This window comes from Aedes albopictus, chromosome 1, assembly GCF_035046485.1.
Source record: "Aedes albopictus strain Foshan chromosome 1, AalbF5, whole genome shotgun sequence".
Lineage (NCBI taxonomy): Eukaryota > Metazoa > Arthropoda > Insecta > Diptera > Culicidae > Aedes > Aedes albopictus.
This window is the reverse complement of record NC_085136.1, coordinates 108,592,244-108,612,815: the sequence shown is the minus strand read 5'-3', so window position 1 is coordinate 108,612,815 and position 20,572 is coordinate 108,592,244. Positions and strand designations below refer to the sequence as shown.

Below are 20,572 nucleotides of genomic sequence, written 5' to 3'. Positions count from 1 at the left end.
GATCTATCCAAGCCAAGTAGAAAACGTGTGCAGTTTGAATCTATGCTGGAGAGTTTCGGTATGTCCTCGGTTGGTGAAGAACCAACATTTTTCCACAGAGACGGCTGTTCACAACTGGATCTGTTGATTAGGGTAACCAATATAATTTGGACCCCCATATATTTTGGACCCCCTGTGTCCTATTATCACAACTTACACAGGTTTAACGATGAGATGACGGAAATTTTTAGAATCATTCACTAAATAAGATCGCTCTGCACGGGCAGCAATCATATCCTCACTGGAAATATCCTTATTTGCCTTGAAATTATTTTTTGCCAATCTCGTCATCCGTGCGAGTGTCGCATCATGTTTACAAAAAGAGATTGCGGTGCTGAGGAAACTTGCAGATGTAAACAAAAACGTTTATCATTTTAGCGCATTAAATTTGCAAAGTTCGTCTAATCAGTCTTTGTCAATCAAGTGATTAGGATGTGATTCAGCATATTCAAGCGGCAAATTCTTCCAAAACAGTTTCAAAGGAGTTTAAACACCGGGTGTCCAAAATATATACTGAAGAGGGTCCAAAATATATTGGGGTGTCCAAAACAGTGAAAACTGATGCTTCAAAAATCAGTTATTTTTATCAAATTTTCAGCCAGAAATGATCTTGTGGGCATTTTTAACGGACAGTGGAGGCTTTTACGAACATACTAACATCATCATTATGTGTAAATACCCTCTGAATGTATTTGATTTTGAATTAAATTCAAACCAATGTCCTCTAGGGGTCCAAAATTCAACCGTTACCCTACAAGTTGTCGCGATAAAGTGTTACGTTTCAACCAAGTGGGATTCCCAGGACTATCGCAACATGACCTTATCTTTGGATCTCTGGACTTTGACGCTAGCCTCACTTCAAGAGTAGACACGTATCGTGATTACATCAACTTCAACTCGCGAGTGCTGCGGGACGCCATTCTTTCCGTCCCTTGGAGTGCATTTTATGCAACTCGTGATCCAAATGAGCTGGTCAGCTTTTTCAACACCCACGTAAAGCAGATCCACGATGAATGTATCCCAATACGTACGAGCAAGAACCAAAAATCATCAAACTTGTGGTTCACTAGTGAAATCCGGAAGTTAATGTTGGAACGCGATTTAGCCCACCAAGATTGGATTAGGGCACCAAGAGCGTCAAAGGATCAAGCGCGACGTCGTTATAACGTCCTAAGAAACAGAACGAATACGATGGTTGCGAATGCAAAAACAAGCTACTTAAATCGTTTCTTGGATAGCAGAACACCGCCTAGTGTTCTCTGGAAGCGTCTCAAAGGTATCGGAGTGGGCAAGGATAAATCGTCCACCGCATGCAACTTTCATCCCGACGATGTTAATCGCACATTTTTATCGAGCTACATCCCAAGTAACCACAACAGGCCGCGAAGGTCATTGACTCCTGACTCACCTCACAGTTTCCGTTTCCGACCAGTACAATGCTGGGAAGTTGTAAATGTTGTATGTAGCATAAAATCTAATGCAACTGGTTTGGATGGGTTACCGATCAAATTTATCAAAATAATCCTACCGTTGGTCGTGCAGCAAATTACCCATATGTTCAACTGTATCATCGAAACATCCTCTTACCCTACAAGCTGGAAGCATGCCAAGATTTTGCCACTACGGAAGAAACCGCACCTGAACACATTGTCTAACCTCAGGCCGATTAGTATCATTTGTGCATTGTCCAAGGCTTTCGAGAAACTCCTGGAACAGCAAATGTCATCCTTCATCGCGGAGAACAATCTGTTGACGGAATGTCAAGCAGGTTTTCGGAAAGGGCAAAGCATTCAAACTGCAGCAGTCCGTGTTTACGACGATCTAGCAAGCACGATTGATAAGAAAGGGTCTGCCATATTGCTCCTGCTCGACTTTTCAAAAGCTTTTGACACTATTCCACACCGTAAACTTTGCTCTAAATTAGAAACGCAGTTCAACTTCGCTGGCTCTGCCGTAAACCTTATAGAGTCTTACTTGATGGATCGGACTCAAACTGTGTTTTGTGGAGACCAAAAATCAGAAATGGGCTTTTCCACTTCCGGTGTCCCTCAAGGATCGGTACTAGGACCCTTGCTTTTCTGCTGTCACGTCAATGACTTACCGAGTGTCCTTAGATACTGCTCTATACAACTGTATGCAGATGACGTTCAGCTGTATATTCGTCGCCTTGGTCCCTGCTCCCGTGAACTTGTATGGATGGTAAATGAAGACCTCAAGAGAATTTTGCAGTGGACTCAACAAAACCAATTATTCGTCAACCAATTGAAGAGCAAGGCAATGCTTGTGCAGGGTCGTCGTCGAAGTCTTGTTCAATCGAATATTCTTCCTCCTATCACTTTGGATGGTCAGACCATAGAGTGGACAGACAAGGCGATGAACCTCGGGTTCATGTTCCAAGCAGACCTCCAATGGGATGGCCTTGTAAATCAACAATGTGGAAAAGTCTACGCAAGCCTTCGATCGCTTTACTCCTCTGCTTCAGCTGCTCCGGTAGCTACTCGTCTGAAACTATTTAAGGCTTTGATCCTTCCTCATTTTGTTTTTGGCGAACTGTTCCACGTTAGACCAAGCGCCAGCGCTATGGATAGGATACGAGTCGCGCTGAATTGCTGTGTACGGTTTGTGTATGGGTTGAATCGCTACGACCATGTCAGTCACCTCCAGAAAAATCTATTAGGATGCCCATTGGAAAGCTTTTATGCGTACCGCTCGTGCATGTTTCTGCGCAAACTGATAAAAACGCACTCCCCGCCAGCACTCTTTCAAAAGTTGTTGCCGTTCCAAGGACGTCGCCTGCAGAACTTGATAATTCCTCCTAATAACTCGACTAGCTACTCCAGTTCATTATTCGTTCGAGGTGTGGTAAACTACAACTCACTACCTCCAACAGTTAAACGCTCGACATCAGAAGCAGTTTTTAGGAGGGGCTGTCTAGAGCATTGGAACCGCAGTTAGTTTTAAGAAATTAAGAAATTATGTTTTAGACTAAATCAGTACTGTTTTTTTTATGTTTAATGGATAAGATTATGTATATTGTAAAAGACTCGGCAAAACCGCAGGTAGCAAGAAAAAAAGGTACTCCTTTACGCTACTGGAAATAAACAAACAAACAAACAAACAATTACTAAGCATGACCAGTATATCATAATCAGGAACTTACTGGCATCGTTCCTGATGTGCCCGAGGCACTCCTAGCTGGGCTGTGACACTTTGGAAGTGGTGCCATATCGCTTGAACAGAGTTGCTTCCGGATGTGTGGAATTTCTGAAGAGGACCAGCAGGACCAGCACGCCTAGGCTTACTCCGGTTGAGCAGTTCGTATGTGCCGATGCTCGGTCACCTCCCGGTGCCAAAGGTGGTAAGTCCCCACTGATGTGTGGATATGGTTCGCTTAGGAAAGAATCCTAGGCTCCCACCTCTTTTTCTCCGTGTATGAACTATGCAATATGCATTAAGCTAAAGCCACGCTACGTTCAAGCCGCAGTCGATACCACGATATGAGATAAATCGAACCGACAGCAGTGTCGGCCTTTCGCAGCGAAACTGCTTCAGTTTAAATTCAGTAACAAATTTTGAAAACGACGTATAATCAATGGTGTAGCATTGATTATACGTCGTTTTCAAAATTTGTTACTGAATTCATATAATACCAAATGCTTACGTTCCTAGCGTTGCCCACTACTTTTATAATTATAAATTTCATACAAAACACAACCTTTTCCTATCTCCCTTCGATTCAAAGCACAGCACTCGCACCATAACACATCATCGTATTCCGAGCACATCGAGAACGCGCGGCGCCGCCGGCAATCGGCATCATCCCGATCCGCATCTCGCTTCTGTCGCTTCTGTTGAGCTGAGCGGATTGATGTTGCGCGTCGTCCGTCGTCCGTCGCCGACGTCTTCCGTCGCGTCGTCGTTTCGTTCTTGTTCTCGGACCCGAAGGAATGCCCGCCGCACCAGAAGTGCGACCTCGGTCGGCTCATGCGACCCCGTTACTGTTCGGGGTTGGAATATTGATTCGACCGAAGTTCCCCCGTAGTGGGAGCGAAAATATTTTCGGATGTCTACGGCCGCGCAGGTCGCGCGGATATGTCGTTCGTCGGTGACCCACCCCTGCGGCAGTGCGGCGATCGCGTTCAGTGTTCAGTCGATCAGTCAGTTTCTCGGAGCACTGGTGGCGTCATGCATGGGAGCATTGTCTGTTGCGCGCTTCCCTGCGGCATCGGCGCTCGACGATTGCGCCGCCAACAGGCCACTAAACTTTGGTTCCGCAACTACCAAGCGAACATGGATCGGTAGGTGCATGATTACGGGATGGTGTACGATCAAGTGAGCGATCGTCGATTCCGTTGCGCTTACATGACCTACCAGAACAAATTAGCGGTTGTAATCCGCTCTAGAAATTAAGTAATATGTTTTAAAATAGCCAGGAGTTCAGGCCACGAGGCGGGTGGAAATAAGTCATTGTTAGGCCAAACCGCGCACGCGGCTCTCCCACAATCGAGTGAGTCAAGTGAAAATGAGTCAACTGCGATAACGGGGAGTGATGCCCCCAGGGCATTTTCAATACTCGCGCGGTTTAAATAAAAATCAAGCCAGAGTTTTTTTTAGCGTGCTGCGCAGTCGTTGTTGCGCAAGACGGCACCAATCGATTTTTTGACTCACGACAGCTAGGAACGCATGACTGAGAGGACGTGAAAGCCGAACAAAGCACTTTGCGCAGCTTGCTACGCGTGTACGTTGGATAAAGAAGAAAATGCAAGAGATGGTGGTCATTACATTGCTTGCCAAAAGTATGGGCTCAATTCTTCCGAACTGGTTCATTAAGCAACTGAAATGAGTTGCATGATGAAAAATAGTTGCATAATGTTTATTGTGCAACTCATTTGAGCTGTATTATGAACATTATGTAACCCCAATGAGTTCTATAATAAAACAAAATCAAGGCATAATTAAATACTTATTAGGGGCTGTCCATTTACAGTGACGATTCGTTCGTTGAGAGCTCGTTAGATGGGCTGTCTCGATGGTTGAATGTTCACTGGCAAAACCGAACTAAAAAGCACTGTCAATGTCAAAATAGACGTCAAAACGAGTTTGACGTCTGACCGCCGTCGCATCACACACACTAAGATTCAGATGTTCCAGCTCAGTAATTTTTTCACTGAATTCAGTAATTTTTCCATCTTTTTACTGAGTTTTCAACAGCAGATTTATTTCGGTACACTCGGTAATCGTATTTGCCGTTCACCAGTAACGATATTTACCGTGTTTCAGTAACTTTTGACAGTTTCTTAGCTGAGCTCGGTAACACATTTACAGAATATCCGCAAAATAAACAACCGAGGGTACCGAGTTAAATCTGCTGTTGAGAACTCGGTAAAAAGATGGAAAAAATACCGAGCTGATCTTAGTGTGCAGCTCCTGTATACAGAACGTTTGCGCAAGTATGTGAGTGTTCCGTGACGTATTTTTCGTCACTTGCGTGTGTCTAGAGCATTTTGATCAGTTGTCAGTAGCCCCAATGAACGAACACAATTCGCTAATCGGGGCGCAGTCGTGACCCAACCAGCGAATCCGGACTGTATTATCACACTTAGTTTTTAATACCGAACTCGGTTTGATTTTTAAACGAATTTCATCGGTTGAATAAGAAAAACTGACGACATTCGGTTGATTTGTGGCTTTTTGACGATTAAAACCGGCTGTTCGTTGGAAGTGACAGTCTTTGGCAAACTGATATGTCAAATCTACCGAGCAAGTCGGTTTACTTCTGAAATATACGGATTCGGTTGGCAGATACCGAGAAAACTCGGTTCACCGCCCTGACGGGCTCAACTTTTGCGCCGCCATATTTGATTTCTTCAATGAGCCTCTGCACGAATTTGCCCTGTCCTGCTTACTCCCACAGAAAGTCTAAAAACAGCGCGCACAGTAAAAGTCAAACTTGACTTTTACTGTGCGCGCTGTTTTCAAACTTTCTGTGGGAGTGAGCAGTAGGCCAGATTCGTGCAGAGGCTCATGTTGATTATGTTACAATTAAATGGATTCGTGCGAGTTTTGTCCAATTTTTAAGATACAGTGAGGATTCGCTCGTTGGGTCACGACTGCGCCCCGATTAGCGAATCGTGTTCGTTCGTTGGGGCAACTGACAACTGATCAAAATGCTGTAAACACACGCAAGTGACGAAAAATATGTCACGAAACACTCACATACTTGCATAAACGTTCTGTATATAGGAGCTGCGATGCGACGGCGGTCAGACGTCAAACTCTTTTTGACATCGATTTTGACATTGACAGTGCTTTTTAGTTGGGTTTTGCCCCAACCAGTGAACATTCAACTATCGAGACAACCCATCTAACGAGCCGCCAACGAACGAATCGGGACTGTATTGTGTTGACGAATTTGAAGTGAATAGTATTACAGATATTGGTAAGTGCTTCAACTATGTTTGTCTGGTGGTGCAAATGCCAAATAAGATGTGTTTATCTACTATTTTCAGATTATGTACCAGCTCATACCTCGCGAGAATTTTTATCCAGTACTGCTAAGCAGATCTTCTTCGTATTAACAAGTTTTAAAATGCAATTGCTAAGGCAATTGCCATAAGATAAATGATGTAACAGAAAAATGTGACTAATAAAGCGAAATAAGCCAAGGAACTTGTCCAAAAATAATTGTTTTATGATTCCGCATCTCTAGAATTCGAAAAGAAGATCCCAATAAGATCCATCCAACTTGATACAACCGATGTTCGGTTGGCCACGTTATTCGTACTAAATTTTAACCGACTTCATCGCTAAGTTTGACAATCAGGGTCAAATCAATATAAAACCGAATGCTCGTTTGATCCACGTTGAACCGAACAGCAAACCGAGCGTTCAGCAGATAAAAACTCGGTTGAATTTTAACCGAGTTCGGTTCTATTTTTTAAGTGTGTGTTTATACTTCAAATCATGATTTTAATGTGGATTTTATACATAACTTTTAAATACTACCCATGCATGAAAATTAAAAACTTCACACATAATTTTTATGCAACACCCTTTTAGATTTCATTTACTTCTAGGCATAATTTTTATTTGTGTAAAATTTTATAAAAATTATGTTTGCACTCATACTTTTTAAAGGTGATTCCAAATTGCAAAAAAATATGTAGTTTCACACATAACAACTATACGGAAAATATCCTCAGTGTAGTTAAACGCACATTATTTGACATGTTCGCTATCGGACGGATATATACGAAGCACTTGCCAGCATCTGTTATACGATTCATTTCAACTCCACCCTAGACTCCACCATCACAATATCTCTAAATTGCCGCAAACACCGAAATCATTTACTTTTAAGACCACTGATCAATGTTGGCGGAAAACAAATATGGCTGCGAAGAAGTTGAGCTCGTCAGGGCACTGAACTGAGTTTTCTCGGTATCTGCCAACCGAATTCGTATATTTCAGAAGTAAACCGACTTGTTCGGTAGCTTTGACATATCAGTTTGTCAAAAACTGCCATTTCTAACGAACTCTCGGTTTCAATCAACAAAATATCACAAATGAACCGAAATTTTCGGTTTTTCATGTGCAACCGATGAAATTCGTTTAAAAATTGAACCGAGTTCGGTATTAATAACTAAGTGTGCAGACATAAGTACACACTTAGTTTTTAATACCGAACTCGGTTTGATTTTTAAACGAATTTCATCGGTTGAATAAGAAAAACTGACGACATTCGGTTGATTTGTGGCTTTTTGACGATTAAAACCGGCTGTTCGTTGGAAGTGACAGTCTTTGGCAAACTGATATGTCAAATCTACCGAGCAAGTCGGTTTACTTCTGAAATATACGGATTCGGTTGGCAGATACCGAGAAAACTCGGTTCACCGCCCTGACGGGCTCAACTTTTGCGCCGCCATATTTGATTTCTTCAATGAGCCTCTGCACGAATTTGCCCTGTCCTGCTTACTCCCACAGAAAGTCTAAAAACAGCGCGCACAGTAAAAGTCAAACTTGACTTTTACTGTGCGCGCTGTTTTCAAACTTTCTGTGGGAGTGAGCAGTAGGCCAGATTCGTGCAGAGGCTCATGTTGATTATGTTACAATTAAATGGATTCGTGCGAGTTTTGTCCAATTTTTAAGATACAGTGAGGATTCGCTCGTTGGGTCACGACTGCGCCCCGATTAGCGAATCGTGTTCGTTCGTTGGGGCAACTGACAACTGATCAAAATGCTGTAAACACACGCAAGTGACGAAAAATATGTCACGAAACACTCACATACTTGCATAAACGTTCTGTATATAGGAGCTGCGATGCGACGGCGGTCAGACGTCAAACTCTTTTTGACATCGATTTTGACATTGACAGTGCTTTTTAGTTGGGTTTTGCCCCAACCAGTGAACATTCAACTATCGAGACAACCCATCTAACGAGCCGCCAACGAACGAATCGGGACTGTATTGTGTTGACGAATTTGAAGTGAATAGTATTACAGATATTGGTAAGTGCTTCAACTATGTTTGTCTGGTGGTGCAAATGCCAAATAAGATGTGTTTATCTACTATTTTCAGATTATGTACCAGCTCATACCTCGCGAGAATTTTTATCCAGTACTGCTAAGCAGATCTTCTTCGTATTAACAAGTTTTAAAATGCAATTGCTAAGGCAATTGCCATAAGATAAATGATGTAACAGAAAAATGTGACTAATAAAGCGAAATAAGCCAAGGAACTTGTCCAAAAATAATTGTTTTATGATTCCGCATCTCTAGAATTCGAAAAGAAGATCCCAATAAGATCCATCCAACTTGATACAACCGATGTTCGGTTGGCCACGTTATTCGTACTAAATTTTAACCGACTTCATCGCTAAGTTTGACAATCAGGGTCAAATCAATATAAAACCGAATGCTCGTTTGATCCACGTTGAACCGAACAGCAAACCGAGCGTTCAGCAGATAAAAACTCGGTTGAATTTTAACCGAGTTCGGTTCTATTTTTTAAGTGTGTAAACAACTTTGTGAAAATATTTATTATCGTTTAGTGAAATATAAAAGTTATAACAACAAATATAAAAGTTATAACAACAATAACCATGCTTTTACTGTGCCGTTTCCGGCTAAGTGCCGGTTGCTGGTGACATATAAGAGGTGCCTCGGAAGCAGCTGCTGGCCGAATTCGGTGACGGAATGTTATACATCGGAAAATTACGGGACCTTATGAAGAAGCAGATAAACGGCAACAGAATTGATCACTTGGTTAACCAGCTGCTGCTTTTCCGAGTTTCCTTCGTCGTTTCCTGCTCAATTGACATTGGCTCCGCGATCCTCATGATTTTTGCTCCGTTACGAGGGGATTGGAAATTGAAGATAAAAATAGTTTCCGGGAAAGCAGAAACACCATTCATAAATTACCTTCAATCAAGCCTTCAATAATCCGGTAAAAATTTCTATGACATGAAGCTGCTCATCTTCTATCGGACTCTTCCCACGGTTGGTAGAAGCCTTCCGGGCGATGTTGCTGGAACTGGACAGTCGGATTCTCTCGAAGAACGGCAATCATGGCAGCTTTCAAAGGCTATTTCGGAGCAAGCGGTTCATCTTCTTCCTCATAGTATTTGACCGGAGCAGGTTATTCGGTGGCTGCAAGAATCATTGGTTGGAGTAAAAAACGTTGAAACTCCTCTTCCTTCTGTTATGCCTGGAATCAATCAAAATTCATTAATTAAAGAATTGAAGATTATGATTAAATAGTTACCCGGAAAACGGCTGGGAATTTCTTCAGCAGCAAACATAGTGACCGTTGCAAATCCGATACTGCTTCAAAGACGCCAAAGCTAAAAATTATGTGTGAAACGATATAATTTTTATTTTATAACTATAGGACGGCAATAATATTTTTATGTTTGCTGATATGAAAATGAAGTAATGAGCCTATGTATTATCAGTTTCCTCATGAAATCTTATAGGAGAATTATGACGATCATATTTATACATATATAAAACCAACTTTCAATATCTTATGAATGTGATTAGCCTCAGTTATATAAACTTTAACTTTGCAATTTTGTCAGTGTACTGTTTTCAGATTATGTTCATTTCTCGCTAGCATCAACATCCAGTACACAGTAAAAAATAAATGCAACCCTCCCGATGTAACTCATTCCGATGTACTAAATAATCAATGTAATCACGAATCCTATGTACGATTACATCGTTTTGATGTAAAATCTTTTGTTCTTATGTGTACATCGTCCTGTGTAATATTCATGCAACCGACGTATTGATCGGGTTCAGCAGTTCAGATGTAATATTACACAACAGTTTTTTTTTCTGTGTAGGGAATCGCGCCACTTGAGCCCTTGGGCGGTGGCTTCACTTTTCGTCTGTTTTCCGCTATAACTTAGTCAAATTTGAACCAATTGACACAATTTTTGGAAGATATGTATACACTGATAAAATTCCAATGATTTTTATTATGTTTCTGAACACATATTTTTTAAAAACCAACACACTTATCACACTCATATCGTTGTGGTATGATGTGTATTGTGACTGCTAATTCAAACTCCCAACTAACAATTACTCTTTTTACAAGCACCTTTACGACGAATTAATTCAGCATGGTGCTGAATAACATTTGGATAATTTTCAGGCACAATCTTTGTTCGGGTTTTGTTCACACAAATTTGGAGAAACAATAAAGCATAGTGTTGTGTACCAACTGAACTGCTTGTTGTTTAAAACATTTTACAAACTGATAGTAAAGCTGTTATTCAGCTACTGCAAAAATGATTAAAAAAAAATAAAATGCAAAATTTTTCAATTTCTACGAGAGTTTATGATTGACACTTTATGCTGTGAACAACTATTTTGAAATAATAACTTCAAATACATTTACCTAAATCAAGATTCGAACTCGAGACCCATCGATTGCCAGCCGCTTGCCTTCCTATCTGCGCCATCCTAGAGATGATGAATTGACGCGCTCAAATCAAAACATAAACTTCCCGTGGTTGTATAATGATTACACTTTGACTCCTATTCAGCAGTGGTGAATAATGTTCTGTTTATGGTTAACAACTGAAGAACACGTTAATTCAGCTGCTGTTCAGTAAAAAAACACGTGTTTTTCATCCTGTACACTGAGTCGAAGTATGATGAAACTCTCTCTCTCTCTCTTCTTGGCGTAACGTCCTCACTGGGACAAAGCCTGCTTCTCAGCTTAGTGTTCTATGAGCACTTCCACAGTTATTAACTGAGAGCTTCCTCTGCCAATGACCATTTTGCATGTGTATATCGTGTGGCAGGCACAAAGATACTCTATGCCCAAGGAAGTCAAGAAAATTTCCTTTACGAAAAGATCCTGGACCGACCGGGAATCGAACCCGTCACCCTCAGCATGGTCATGCTGAATACCCGTGCGTTTACCGCCTCGGCTATATGGGCCCTATGATGAAACGAAAGCGCTTATTTGACTTGTGGAAAACACATTGTACAGATACATGTTCTAATTTTTGCATGTACTTGACAAGAAGCAGAAAAAGGTCTTGTTAAACTATTTTGTAAAGAAATAACTGCAAGTCGAATAAAAATATTATTAAACGCTTAAAAAGTGTTTAAATTTATAATTGTTGATACCGATACGAAAGGTTGAACATTGGCTACTTTTTCAATTGAAAAAACATTTGTACAGTAATGTGTACAGCATAATTTTAGTTCAGCTATCATTACTATAATAAAGCAACAATTCAGCATGCATGCTGGTTTGCGGCTTGCGATTGTTAGTTGGGCTATGTGTGAAGACCACATGGTGGAAATTCAAATGGACTCACACATACTTTAAATATGGTGGGTGAACTACAATGAACACCAACAATTCTTCATTAGCGCGTGAAATTGCTTTGGTTACAACAACCATTTTGTAGTATCTACCAAGGTATCTACCCGTGTACAACATTTTAAGTCAATTGCTTCAAAATTGACTGAGTTATAGTAAAAAAACAGACGAATATAGAAGCCATCGCCCAAGTGGCGCGATACCCTAAATTGAGAATATCACTCAGCCAAATAACCTTAAGATTTCCATAAGGATAAACTTATAAAACGGCCTTTAAATAATTCATAATGATTCGAATGAATTTCATAACGTCACTCTATGACGTGAAATCGTCTCACAGCTTGGCTTTTATTGATATTTAGCAACGTGATATTATTCTCAAGTGTCGGTAGCCGTGTGGATAAAACACGGGCTCGGTGATCCCGACGTTCATGGATCGAATCCAGACTGCATAATTTTAAGATTTTTTTGTTCTTTTCATAAGTCTATCTTATGAAATTTGTCATAGCAAGCACGATCAATTTTCATATTCTTAAATATGTCATCCATAAGAATTAATTATAGCAAATTTTCATAAGGTATTTCGATGAATAGTTTTTTTCGCTGAGTGTATAATTGATAGTGGCTGCTCTCTGCGCTGCCATACAGTGCGTTGCTTGTGGTATGTGTAAATAGGCCTCTCACAGACAAACAGACGTAACACTTGCGAAATTTCCATCGACCATGCTTTTAACGATCATTTTAAATTTTCATAGTTGTAGCTTTCACAACCAGAGGCGCGCGCATCGTTTTTCTATGCGTTTGACGTTTCACACTAGCACCTTCTGTTGACGATATGGCACAACACAGTGATTCGTGCAACTTTTCCACCAGGTGATGGTAGTGTGAACTGGGCGATGGATTTTCATGAAAATCGTTCAAGATGTTACGTCTGTTTGTCTGTGGGCCTCTGATGCATAAAATTCTCTCCCTCCCTTTCACTCTTATTGAAATTGCCGAGGGAATCGCGTGAACAACAAAGGCCAGTGAACGTCAAAATCCGAATCAAAATCCGTAACAAAATCCGAAACAAAATCAATGCAGTGTCCTTTATTACATTGATAGATGGGTTTCATATATACCACTGACAACAGCATGAAAATTTTGTATTAACAGCTTCGCCAAGCCACGGTGTTGCTACTGTTGTTGTCATTTAAAATCAACCCGGGAGCTTCTTGACAGCTGCCGAACAACGTCAGCGTACCTAAAAATTTTGGTCCGGGTGGTACTGTCAGATTCAAAGCGGCAAGCGCTACTTTTGAAAAGGACGAAAACCGTCAATAACAAACCGAACAAATAATATTAAAACATTAAACAGAAACCTTCACTACAAAAAATATCCATATTGGACTTATGTGTCAGCCTATATAGATTTTTGCAATTAGATACTGAACATGAAGCTTATGTGTCAGACTTATATTTGCGGATGAACTTTTCAAACATTGAATGTATAAGTCAAACATATGAATTTTGTAGCTGCTTGAACATATATTCAATTAATACACAACAGTGACTTTAATATGCTGTTATGTTTATTTTTTGCCAGGTTTTTTGCCCATTTTTCGTTAAATTTGATTTCAAAGTAAAAGAAAAAATGTCGTATTTCCATTTATTATACTAAAAGCATCTAGCCATGCACACAACTTCGCATTATTCCCTGCATTATTCACAATCACTGACGAAGTAACTTCCGGGGTGATGTCCGAAGCTTGGAAAGTTTTTGCCTCGTACATAACGGTGTATCAAAATTTTAAGAGCTGTCCGCGTCTGAAGAACCAGTCAAGAAGTACCCAAGGAGTCTGGCCTGTCGTTATACTATCCCTTACTATCCGTGTGCAGCAGCTGGAGCATTTTTTAGTGTTGGGCACGAAGATATCCGGAACGAAATTGGATTCTGGCTCGCTGGAGCTACGGCGGCACCGTCAGTCCAGTGGTTGAGCACGGCACACATTACGACCCTTGAAGGAACATATTTATTTAGCTACAATCAAGGCTACAATGTTATCCACGCACTAAAGTAGAGTTTCACTTACCAGAAAATGTCTAAAGAACGATATTACTCGTTTTGAAATTGTTTTCGCCCTCGAGATGCAATAAATCAGAACCGAGACGAGAACTACAAAATGGTTGTTGTAACCAAAGCAATTTCACGCGCTAATGAAGGATTGTTGGTGTTCATTGTAGTTCACCCACCATATTTAAAGTATGCGTGAGTCCATTTGAATTTCCACCATGTGGTCTTCACACATAGTTTGAATTAGCAGTCACAATACACATCATACCACAACGATATGGGAAGATTAATTTATTACGTCCATCGTTTTTCGGAATTTCTAGACCCCCCTCCCCCCTCTGTCACGCTATTTTCCTATACCTAATACACGTACTGTCACACTTTCTTAGACCCCCCTCCCCCCAAAATGTTGGACGTAATTTTTGAACGTTCCCTATGAGTGTGATAAGTGTGTTGGTTTTTAAAAAATATGTGTTCAGAAACATAATAAAAATCATTGGAATTTTATCAGTGTTTATTTGTTGTTTTCGCTTTTTTGTAGTAGATAAATGCAAATTAAGTGTGGCATGATGAATTTGTTTACCAGAAGCGAAAATTATATCTATAAAACAAGTAAAGGCAAAATAGTCGGCTTTCATAAAATTAATAAGAAACTCTTTTTTTCTTCTAGTGTGGTTATTAAGCACCAACAATTAGGTTACTTATGCTAACGTTTTACAGCTACATATCTGGTGGCCAAGCCAAAATGGAAATTAAATAAAATCATTTGCTGATGATTTTTTTTTGAGTTTATCTTCGGTTTGGTCTAGCATGCGCAGTCACCAATTAATATGGAAGACCGTTTAAACATGTGCTTTTGTTACATTTCTTACAACAACAAAAAGAAAAAAAAAAACAAAATAATTTAAATTTAATGAACATTAGTTTTTGCGCTTCTGTTGAAAACGTCCTTTTGATACGAAACGCTAGCCTCTTGTTGGCTTCCACTCACCAAGAAACAAAAAGTTGTTTTCGCATGGACAAAAATGGTTGCGTCAGTGAAGGATGGACCCGTTGTTTACGAACAGTAGCGACATCTACGATTTGCAAGTAGGTACGCGAAACTGAGCTCATCTGTCAAGTTACGGGGGGTTGTTTAAAATGAACATTGAATTTCTCACACAGAACTTACTGTTGTTAAAACCATTTTTACCGCTTATTTTTACTTTTGTTTCAACTGTGTTTGATCGATAAAGAAGATCTCCAACTTAAAAAATCGATGTGATTCTGAAGGGCCCGTTTTGACAGTTTTCACTCTCTCTTTTTCGTCGCGCTGCACCAAAACGTCAAAGCAAAGAACTCGCGAGAGAAAAAAAAACACGCCGCCTGTCTGCAGCTGAACACAAAATCGAATGTGGTGATCGCGTGTGCTTGCTTTCTTAGATTTTCCTTTACTTTCTCAAGGTAATTAAAGCTTATTTACGATTAAATCTGATTTATCTCTGAACGCTCTGACCTTCCTCAGCTCTTCTCGTCAGGGTCATGGCCTCTGGAGCTGCCGCCGCCGCCACATCGCGTTCGCTGAAAATCTTCGTCGGAAACCTGCCCTGGACAGTGGGACACCGGGAGTTGCGTAACTATTTTGGCCAGTTCGGCAAAATCAGCTGGGCTCAAGTGATCTTCGACCGTCGCACCGGTGTGTCCAAGGGATACGGATTCGTGTCGTTCCAGAAGCGGACGGCGCTCGAAAATCTGGACAAGAAGCAGAAGCATGTGCTAGAACAGTCGCCGATTTTCTACCAACAGTCGGAATAAGGAGGGAAGCTGTTGGTGTGTTTGGTGAATGTGAGTGATTGTGGAAGTGGGACTTAGATTGTTATTTAGTTAGTTTAGTTTCGAAAATGTCTGATTTGGAAGACGAAGTAGACTTGCTGGAGGAGGAATTTACGAGGGCGACGAAGTTTATCGAGGGGAGTCATGATCAATTCGAGCAAAAGCATCTGCTGAAGTTCTACGGGTTCTATAAGCAAGCGACTAGTGGAAAGTGTAATGTGCCGAAGCCGGGGATATTCAATATTTCCGGTCGGGCCAAATGGTCAGCCTGGAACGAGCTAGGAACTTTGACCAGAGAAGCAGCCATGCAGGGGTACATCCAGCATTTAAGTAGTTTGAAGCCGGAGTGGAATCAGCACGGCGACGGCGATGGGTTCAAACCCAAAGGGACGTCGTGGGTATCAGTTTCGACCTTTGCCCAGGAAGAGGATGATCTCGAAGCGGGGGAGAAAACCATAATTGACTTTATCAAAGAAGGCAATCTGGAGGAAGTGAGGAAAGCAGTAACCAGTGATGAAATTGAGGCGGTCATCAATGAACTGGACGATGAAGGCCTGGGGATGATCCACTGGGCTGCCGACCGAGGGAATATCGATATTCTCCAGTTGATCACCAAAGTGCCTGCGGCCAATGTTAATCTGCGGGATTCCGGCGGACAAACTGCCCTCCATTATGCATCGAGCTGTGGAAATCACCAATGTGTGCGGTTGCTGGTGGATTCCGGAGCGGATAGGACCGTGCCAGACGACGAGGGAGAAACCTGTTTGGATGTGGCTTTCGATGACGAAATTAAAGCGATGCTGATGTGAGTACCACGAATTTTTGTTCGTATTTTCCTGATTGACGTCATAGATGACCACCAACTCTAAGAAAACATATAAGACAGATGTGTTTCTCATGAATCTAAAATTAGCTTTCCAATTTCCGGTTCCGGTTCCTTGACCTGAGCAAAAGTTTTGTAACTAGCAGGCTATCGTACTTAAATAAATTACAATTCGACACTGATTCTTCATTAGGGCCTAACTGACATTTTCCATTTCTCTTCATCGATCTTCTCTTTGTGTTGTTACGGAAAGTGTATTAAGTTTCCAAAGATTTGTGGGGGATGACACCGGAAGAAGTAAAGAATGCGAGCGTTTATAACTATAAAACTTGATTTATTCTCTCGAATCGAATACAGCGTGTTTTCCTCGAGTCGCGAACGATGACAATGTTGACGACAACAACTTTCTCTGTAAGGTGGCTCTTCAAACTAGGGTGCGTCCATTTGATACCCATAGTAACCCCCCCAGTTACGCCAAGAATCGAACACGGTGTCCCGATGGCGTAACATTCTGCAGGGTAATTGGAAATGTTTTCTTCACATAGATAGGCTGGTTTCAATCGATCAATCGTAATTCTATGCTGTTTCCCGGCGATGAGGACATCGAAGTATTTTTCATGCCGTTCGACGACCTTATAGGGTCCCTCGTAAGGACGTTGCAGCGAACGTCTAACTGCGTCGATGCGGACGAACACGTGGTCACACTTTTGCAGATCTTTATGGACGAAAACCGTCGACTTGGCATGATGATGGCTTGGTGGATGTCGTAGTCTAGAAAACGTATCGTGCAGAGTCTTTGCAAATTCTGATCGATCGACAGAATTCGGCGGCGGATCGAAAAATTCACCAGGAACACGTAGAGGTTGGCCGTACAGCAAATCTGCCGAAGAACACTTTAAGTCATCTCGGAATGCAGTTCTCAAACCGAGGAGCACCATGGGTAATTCGTCACTCCAGCGATTGACATTCTTGCACATGAGGGCCGATTTGAGAAACCGATGAAACCGTTCTACCATCCCGTTAGACTGTGGATGATAGGATGTCGTCCTGATGTGATGCGTTCCCAAAATAGCGTTCAACTCCCGGAACAAATCGGATTCGAACTGGCGACCCTGATCCGTCGTGATTGTTTCCGGGGTTCCAAAGCGAGAGATCCAATGATGTGTCAAGGCTCGGGCAACTGTTGGTGCTGTCATATCCGGCAGTGGGATGGCCTCGGGCCACCGCGTGAACCGATCCACAACTGTTAAAAGATAACGATGCTCATTCGACGGTGGCAATGGCCCCACGAGGTCAACATGAATGTGGCGGAACCTGCACTTTGGTGGGTCGAAGCATCCCAATGGGGACACAGTGTGGCGATTCACTTTTGATAGTTGACATTCCTGGCACTCTCGGACGAACTGGTTGATGTCTCGCTTCATTGAGGGCCAAACGAAACGTTCAGACACGAGCCGCCTTGTTGCTCGAGTTCCAACGTGCGCCATACCGTGTAGTTGGCGAATTACTGCGAAGCGATGTTTGGCTGGAATGAAAGGACGTACTTTGTTTTTAATCGAGACATCACAATATATAGACCGGGACAGGTTTGGAATGCGGATGGGTTCCATTTTGAGCGTTGAAGATTGTTGAAGTCGTTCCAATTCTTCATCGTTGACTTGGTCCTCAGCAATGGATGAGAAGTTGATCGAACTGACTGCTTCAATTCGAGATAAGGCATCAGCAACAGTGTTGTCCATACCGCTCACATGGCGTATATCGGTCGTAAATAAGGAGATGTATCGCAAATATCTTTCCTCGTGTGGCAACCGACTGTTGGTATTGACGCTCATAGCAGTTGTGAGCGGCTTGTGGTCGGTGAAAATAGTGAAATTTCTTCCTTCCAGAAAGTAACGGAAATATTTCACCGCCATTTTCATGGCCGTTAGCTCACGACCAAAAGTTGAATATTTCCGCTGTGATTCCGAGAATTTCTCGGAATAGAAGCCCAGAGGTTGCCATGAGCCTGCAGAAAATTGTTGTAGAACGGCTCCAGCTGCCAAATTCGAAGCGTCAATCATTAAGGCTAACGGTTTGTTGGAATCCGGATAATAGAGCGAAACTGCATCTGCCAGAGACCCTTTACAACGCTCAAAAGCAAGTAAAGAGGATTTACTCCACTGTAACTTCCTTGTATCGTTTTTCTTATTATCGGGAATCATTTTTCGAAGCTCCAGTTGGTGGTCGACTGCTTTTGGTATGAACCGCTTGTATACATTTATCAACGCGAGAAACCGACGTAGTTCTTTCACGGTAGTCGGGAGTTTGTAATTCGACACCGCTTCAACTTTTGATGGAAGTGGACTGATGCCATCTTGGTTCACCAAGTACCCAAGAAATTCAACTTCGGATTGGGCAAAACGGCTTTTGGCAACGTTGATAACCAATCCATATCTTTGCAAACGCTCGAAAACGATTCTTACATGTTTCTCGTGTTCTTGCGGGCTTGCTGATGCTATGCAAACATCATCTATGAACACTACCACAAAGTCCAAATCGCCCAATACCTTGTTCATAAATCTCTGGAAAGTCTGGCTAGCATTACAGAGACCGAACTGCATACGAGTAAACTCGAAAAGACCGAAAGGTGTGATTACCGCAGATTTCGGTACGTCAGCTTCTTCGACTGGTATTTGGTGGTAGGCTCTTTCAAGGTCAATAACGGTGAAAATAGTCTTACCTTGAAGTGAATGAAGTAAGTCGTGCACATGCGGAACAGGATACCGGTCTGGAGTGGTCACCTTATTCAGTTGCCGATAGTCACCGACAAATCTCCATTGCCCGTCCTTCTTCGGGACACAGTGAAGTGGGCTTGCCCAACTGCTTTTCGAAGGCCGGCAGATGCCCAGCTCCATCATCAACCGGAACTCCTCTTTGGCAGCTTTCATTTTATCCGGATGCATGCGACGGGCCTTGCATGCCAGCGGGGGACCTTTGGTGACGATGTGGTGGGAAACCTCATGTTGTACTTCGTTTCGCATTGTTGCTGGCAGAGTGATTTGGCGGTATTCAGCAAGCAGCCCGTGAAACGGATGATTCCCTTCGATGGTAGTTATGCTATGCACAGTAGTTGTCATCACACTGCCCACGGATCGTAGCTTCGTTGTGGTATCGATTAGAGTCTTGTTTTGCAGATCCACCAGCAGACCGAAGTGCGCTAAAAAATCAGCACCGATTATAGCGTGGCTTACGTCTGCTACCAAAAAGTTCCACGCCAGCTTCCTCCTCAGACCAAGATCTGTCGAAACGAACTTGGAAGAATATGCCTTTATCGATGTTCCATTAGCGGCGTGCAGTAGGAACGAGATGGGGCCGTTGAGACGGTCTATTCTAGTCGCAGGTTTGATTGAAACGTCAGATCCCGTATCTACGAGAAATCGTATGCCGCTGGTTCTGTCATAAAGCAGGAGTCTTCGGCTTGAAAACAACTCGCCCACCTCCGCCGATTCAGGTGAGCGTTCCTCTAGTTTTTTGACTCATCAAATTGGCACGGCTTCCTGCAGCGATCAGCCTGCTGGCCGAACTTCCGATGGTACCAGCAAAACTCCGCACTTGCACTGTTGTTTCGGATCCTTGAACGAGATGTTGAACGAGCTCTACGACGACTTCCGGAAAACTGCTGCAACCGGCGAACTTCCGTGCTGAGAACCTCCAATTGTTCTTTAAGACTATCCATCTGATCAAACATCGTATTGGGAGCTGGATTCGTTAGCGGATTCGCTGCAACAGCGGCAACCCGCGGGATCTCAGTCAGCTTGTCCGCCATCTCCGCTAGCTTGGGTAATGTTCCGTCGCTGATCGTTAGCACTGGACGAATATGCTGAGGCATACGTTGGAGAAACAGCATTTTCAAGAGATCGTCGTTGACATTCAGACCGGCTGCCAGCTCTTGCATTTTTGCTGAAAGGTGGGTCGGACGCATGTCGCCGAGATCCGATGATCCAAGAAGACGTTCCAGGCG

At 42.3% G+C, this 20,572-nt stretch overlaps 1 protein-coding gene and 1 long non-coding RNA gene across 5 annotated transcripts; one reads left to right on the top strand and one right to left on the bottom strand.

Annotated features, from left to right (window-relative positions):
- Nucleotides 1-9,576: 9,576 nt before the first annotated feature.
- Nucleotides 9,577-9,914, bottom strand: LOC134285484 (uncharacterized). Its single transcript, XR_009996412.1, has 2 exons — nt 9,803-9,914; nt 9,577-9,745 (listed from the first exon to the last, which is right to left on the bottom strand). It is a non-coding gene; the product is annotated as an uncharacterized LOC134285484 (long non-coding RNA).
- A 5,304-nt stretch (nt 9,915-15,218) lies between these two features.
- On the top strand, nt 15,219-16,568 carry LOC115269546 (acyl-CoA-binding domain-containing protein 6). Of its 4 annotated transcripts, none has more exons than XM_062845168.1 (2): nt 15,219-15,380; nt 15,442-15,881. In XM_062845168.1, exon 2 carries the CDS (start codon nt 15,459-15,461, stop codon nt 15,729-15,731), a length of 273 nt encoding a protein of 90 aa, XP_062701152.1. In that variant the 5' UTR covers nt 15,219-15,380; nt 15,442-15,458; the 3' UTR covers nt 15,732-15,881. The 4 variants fall into 4 exon arrangements, with proteins under 4 accessions (XP_062701152.1, XP_029734190.2, XP_029734189.2 ...); XM_029878330.2 differs by having other exon boundaries at nt 15,241-15,380; nt 15,455-16,568; XM_029878329.2 differs by having other exon boundaries at nt 15,257-15,380; nt 15,442-16,568.
- Nucleotides 16,569-20,572: the final 4,004 nt, after the last annotated feature.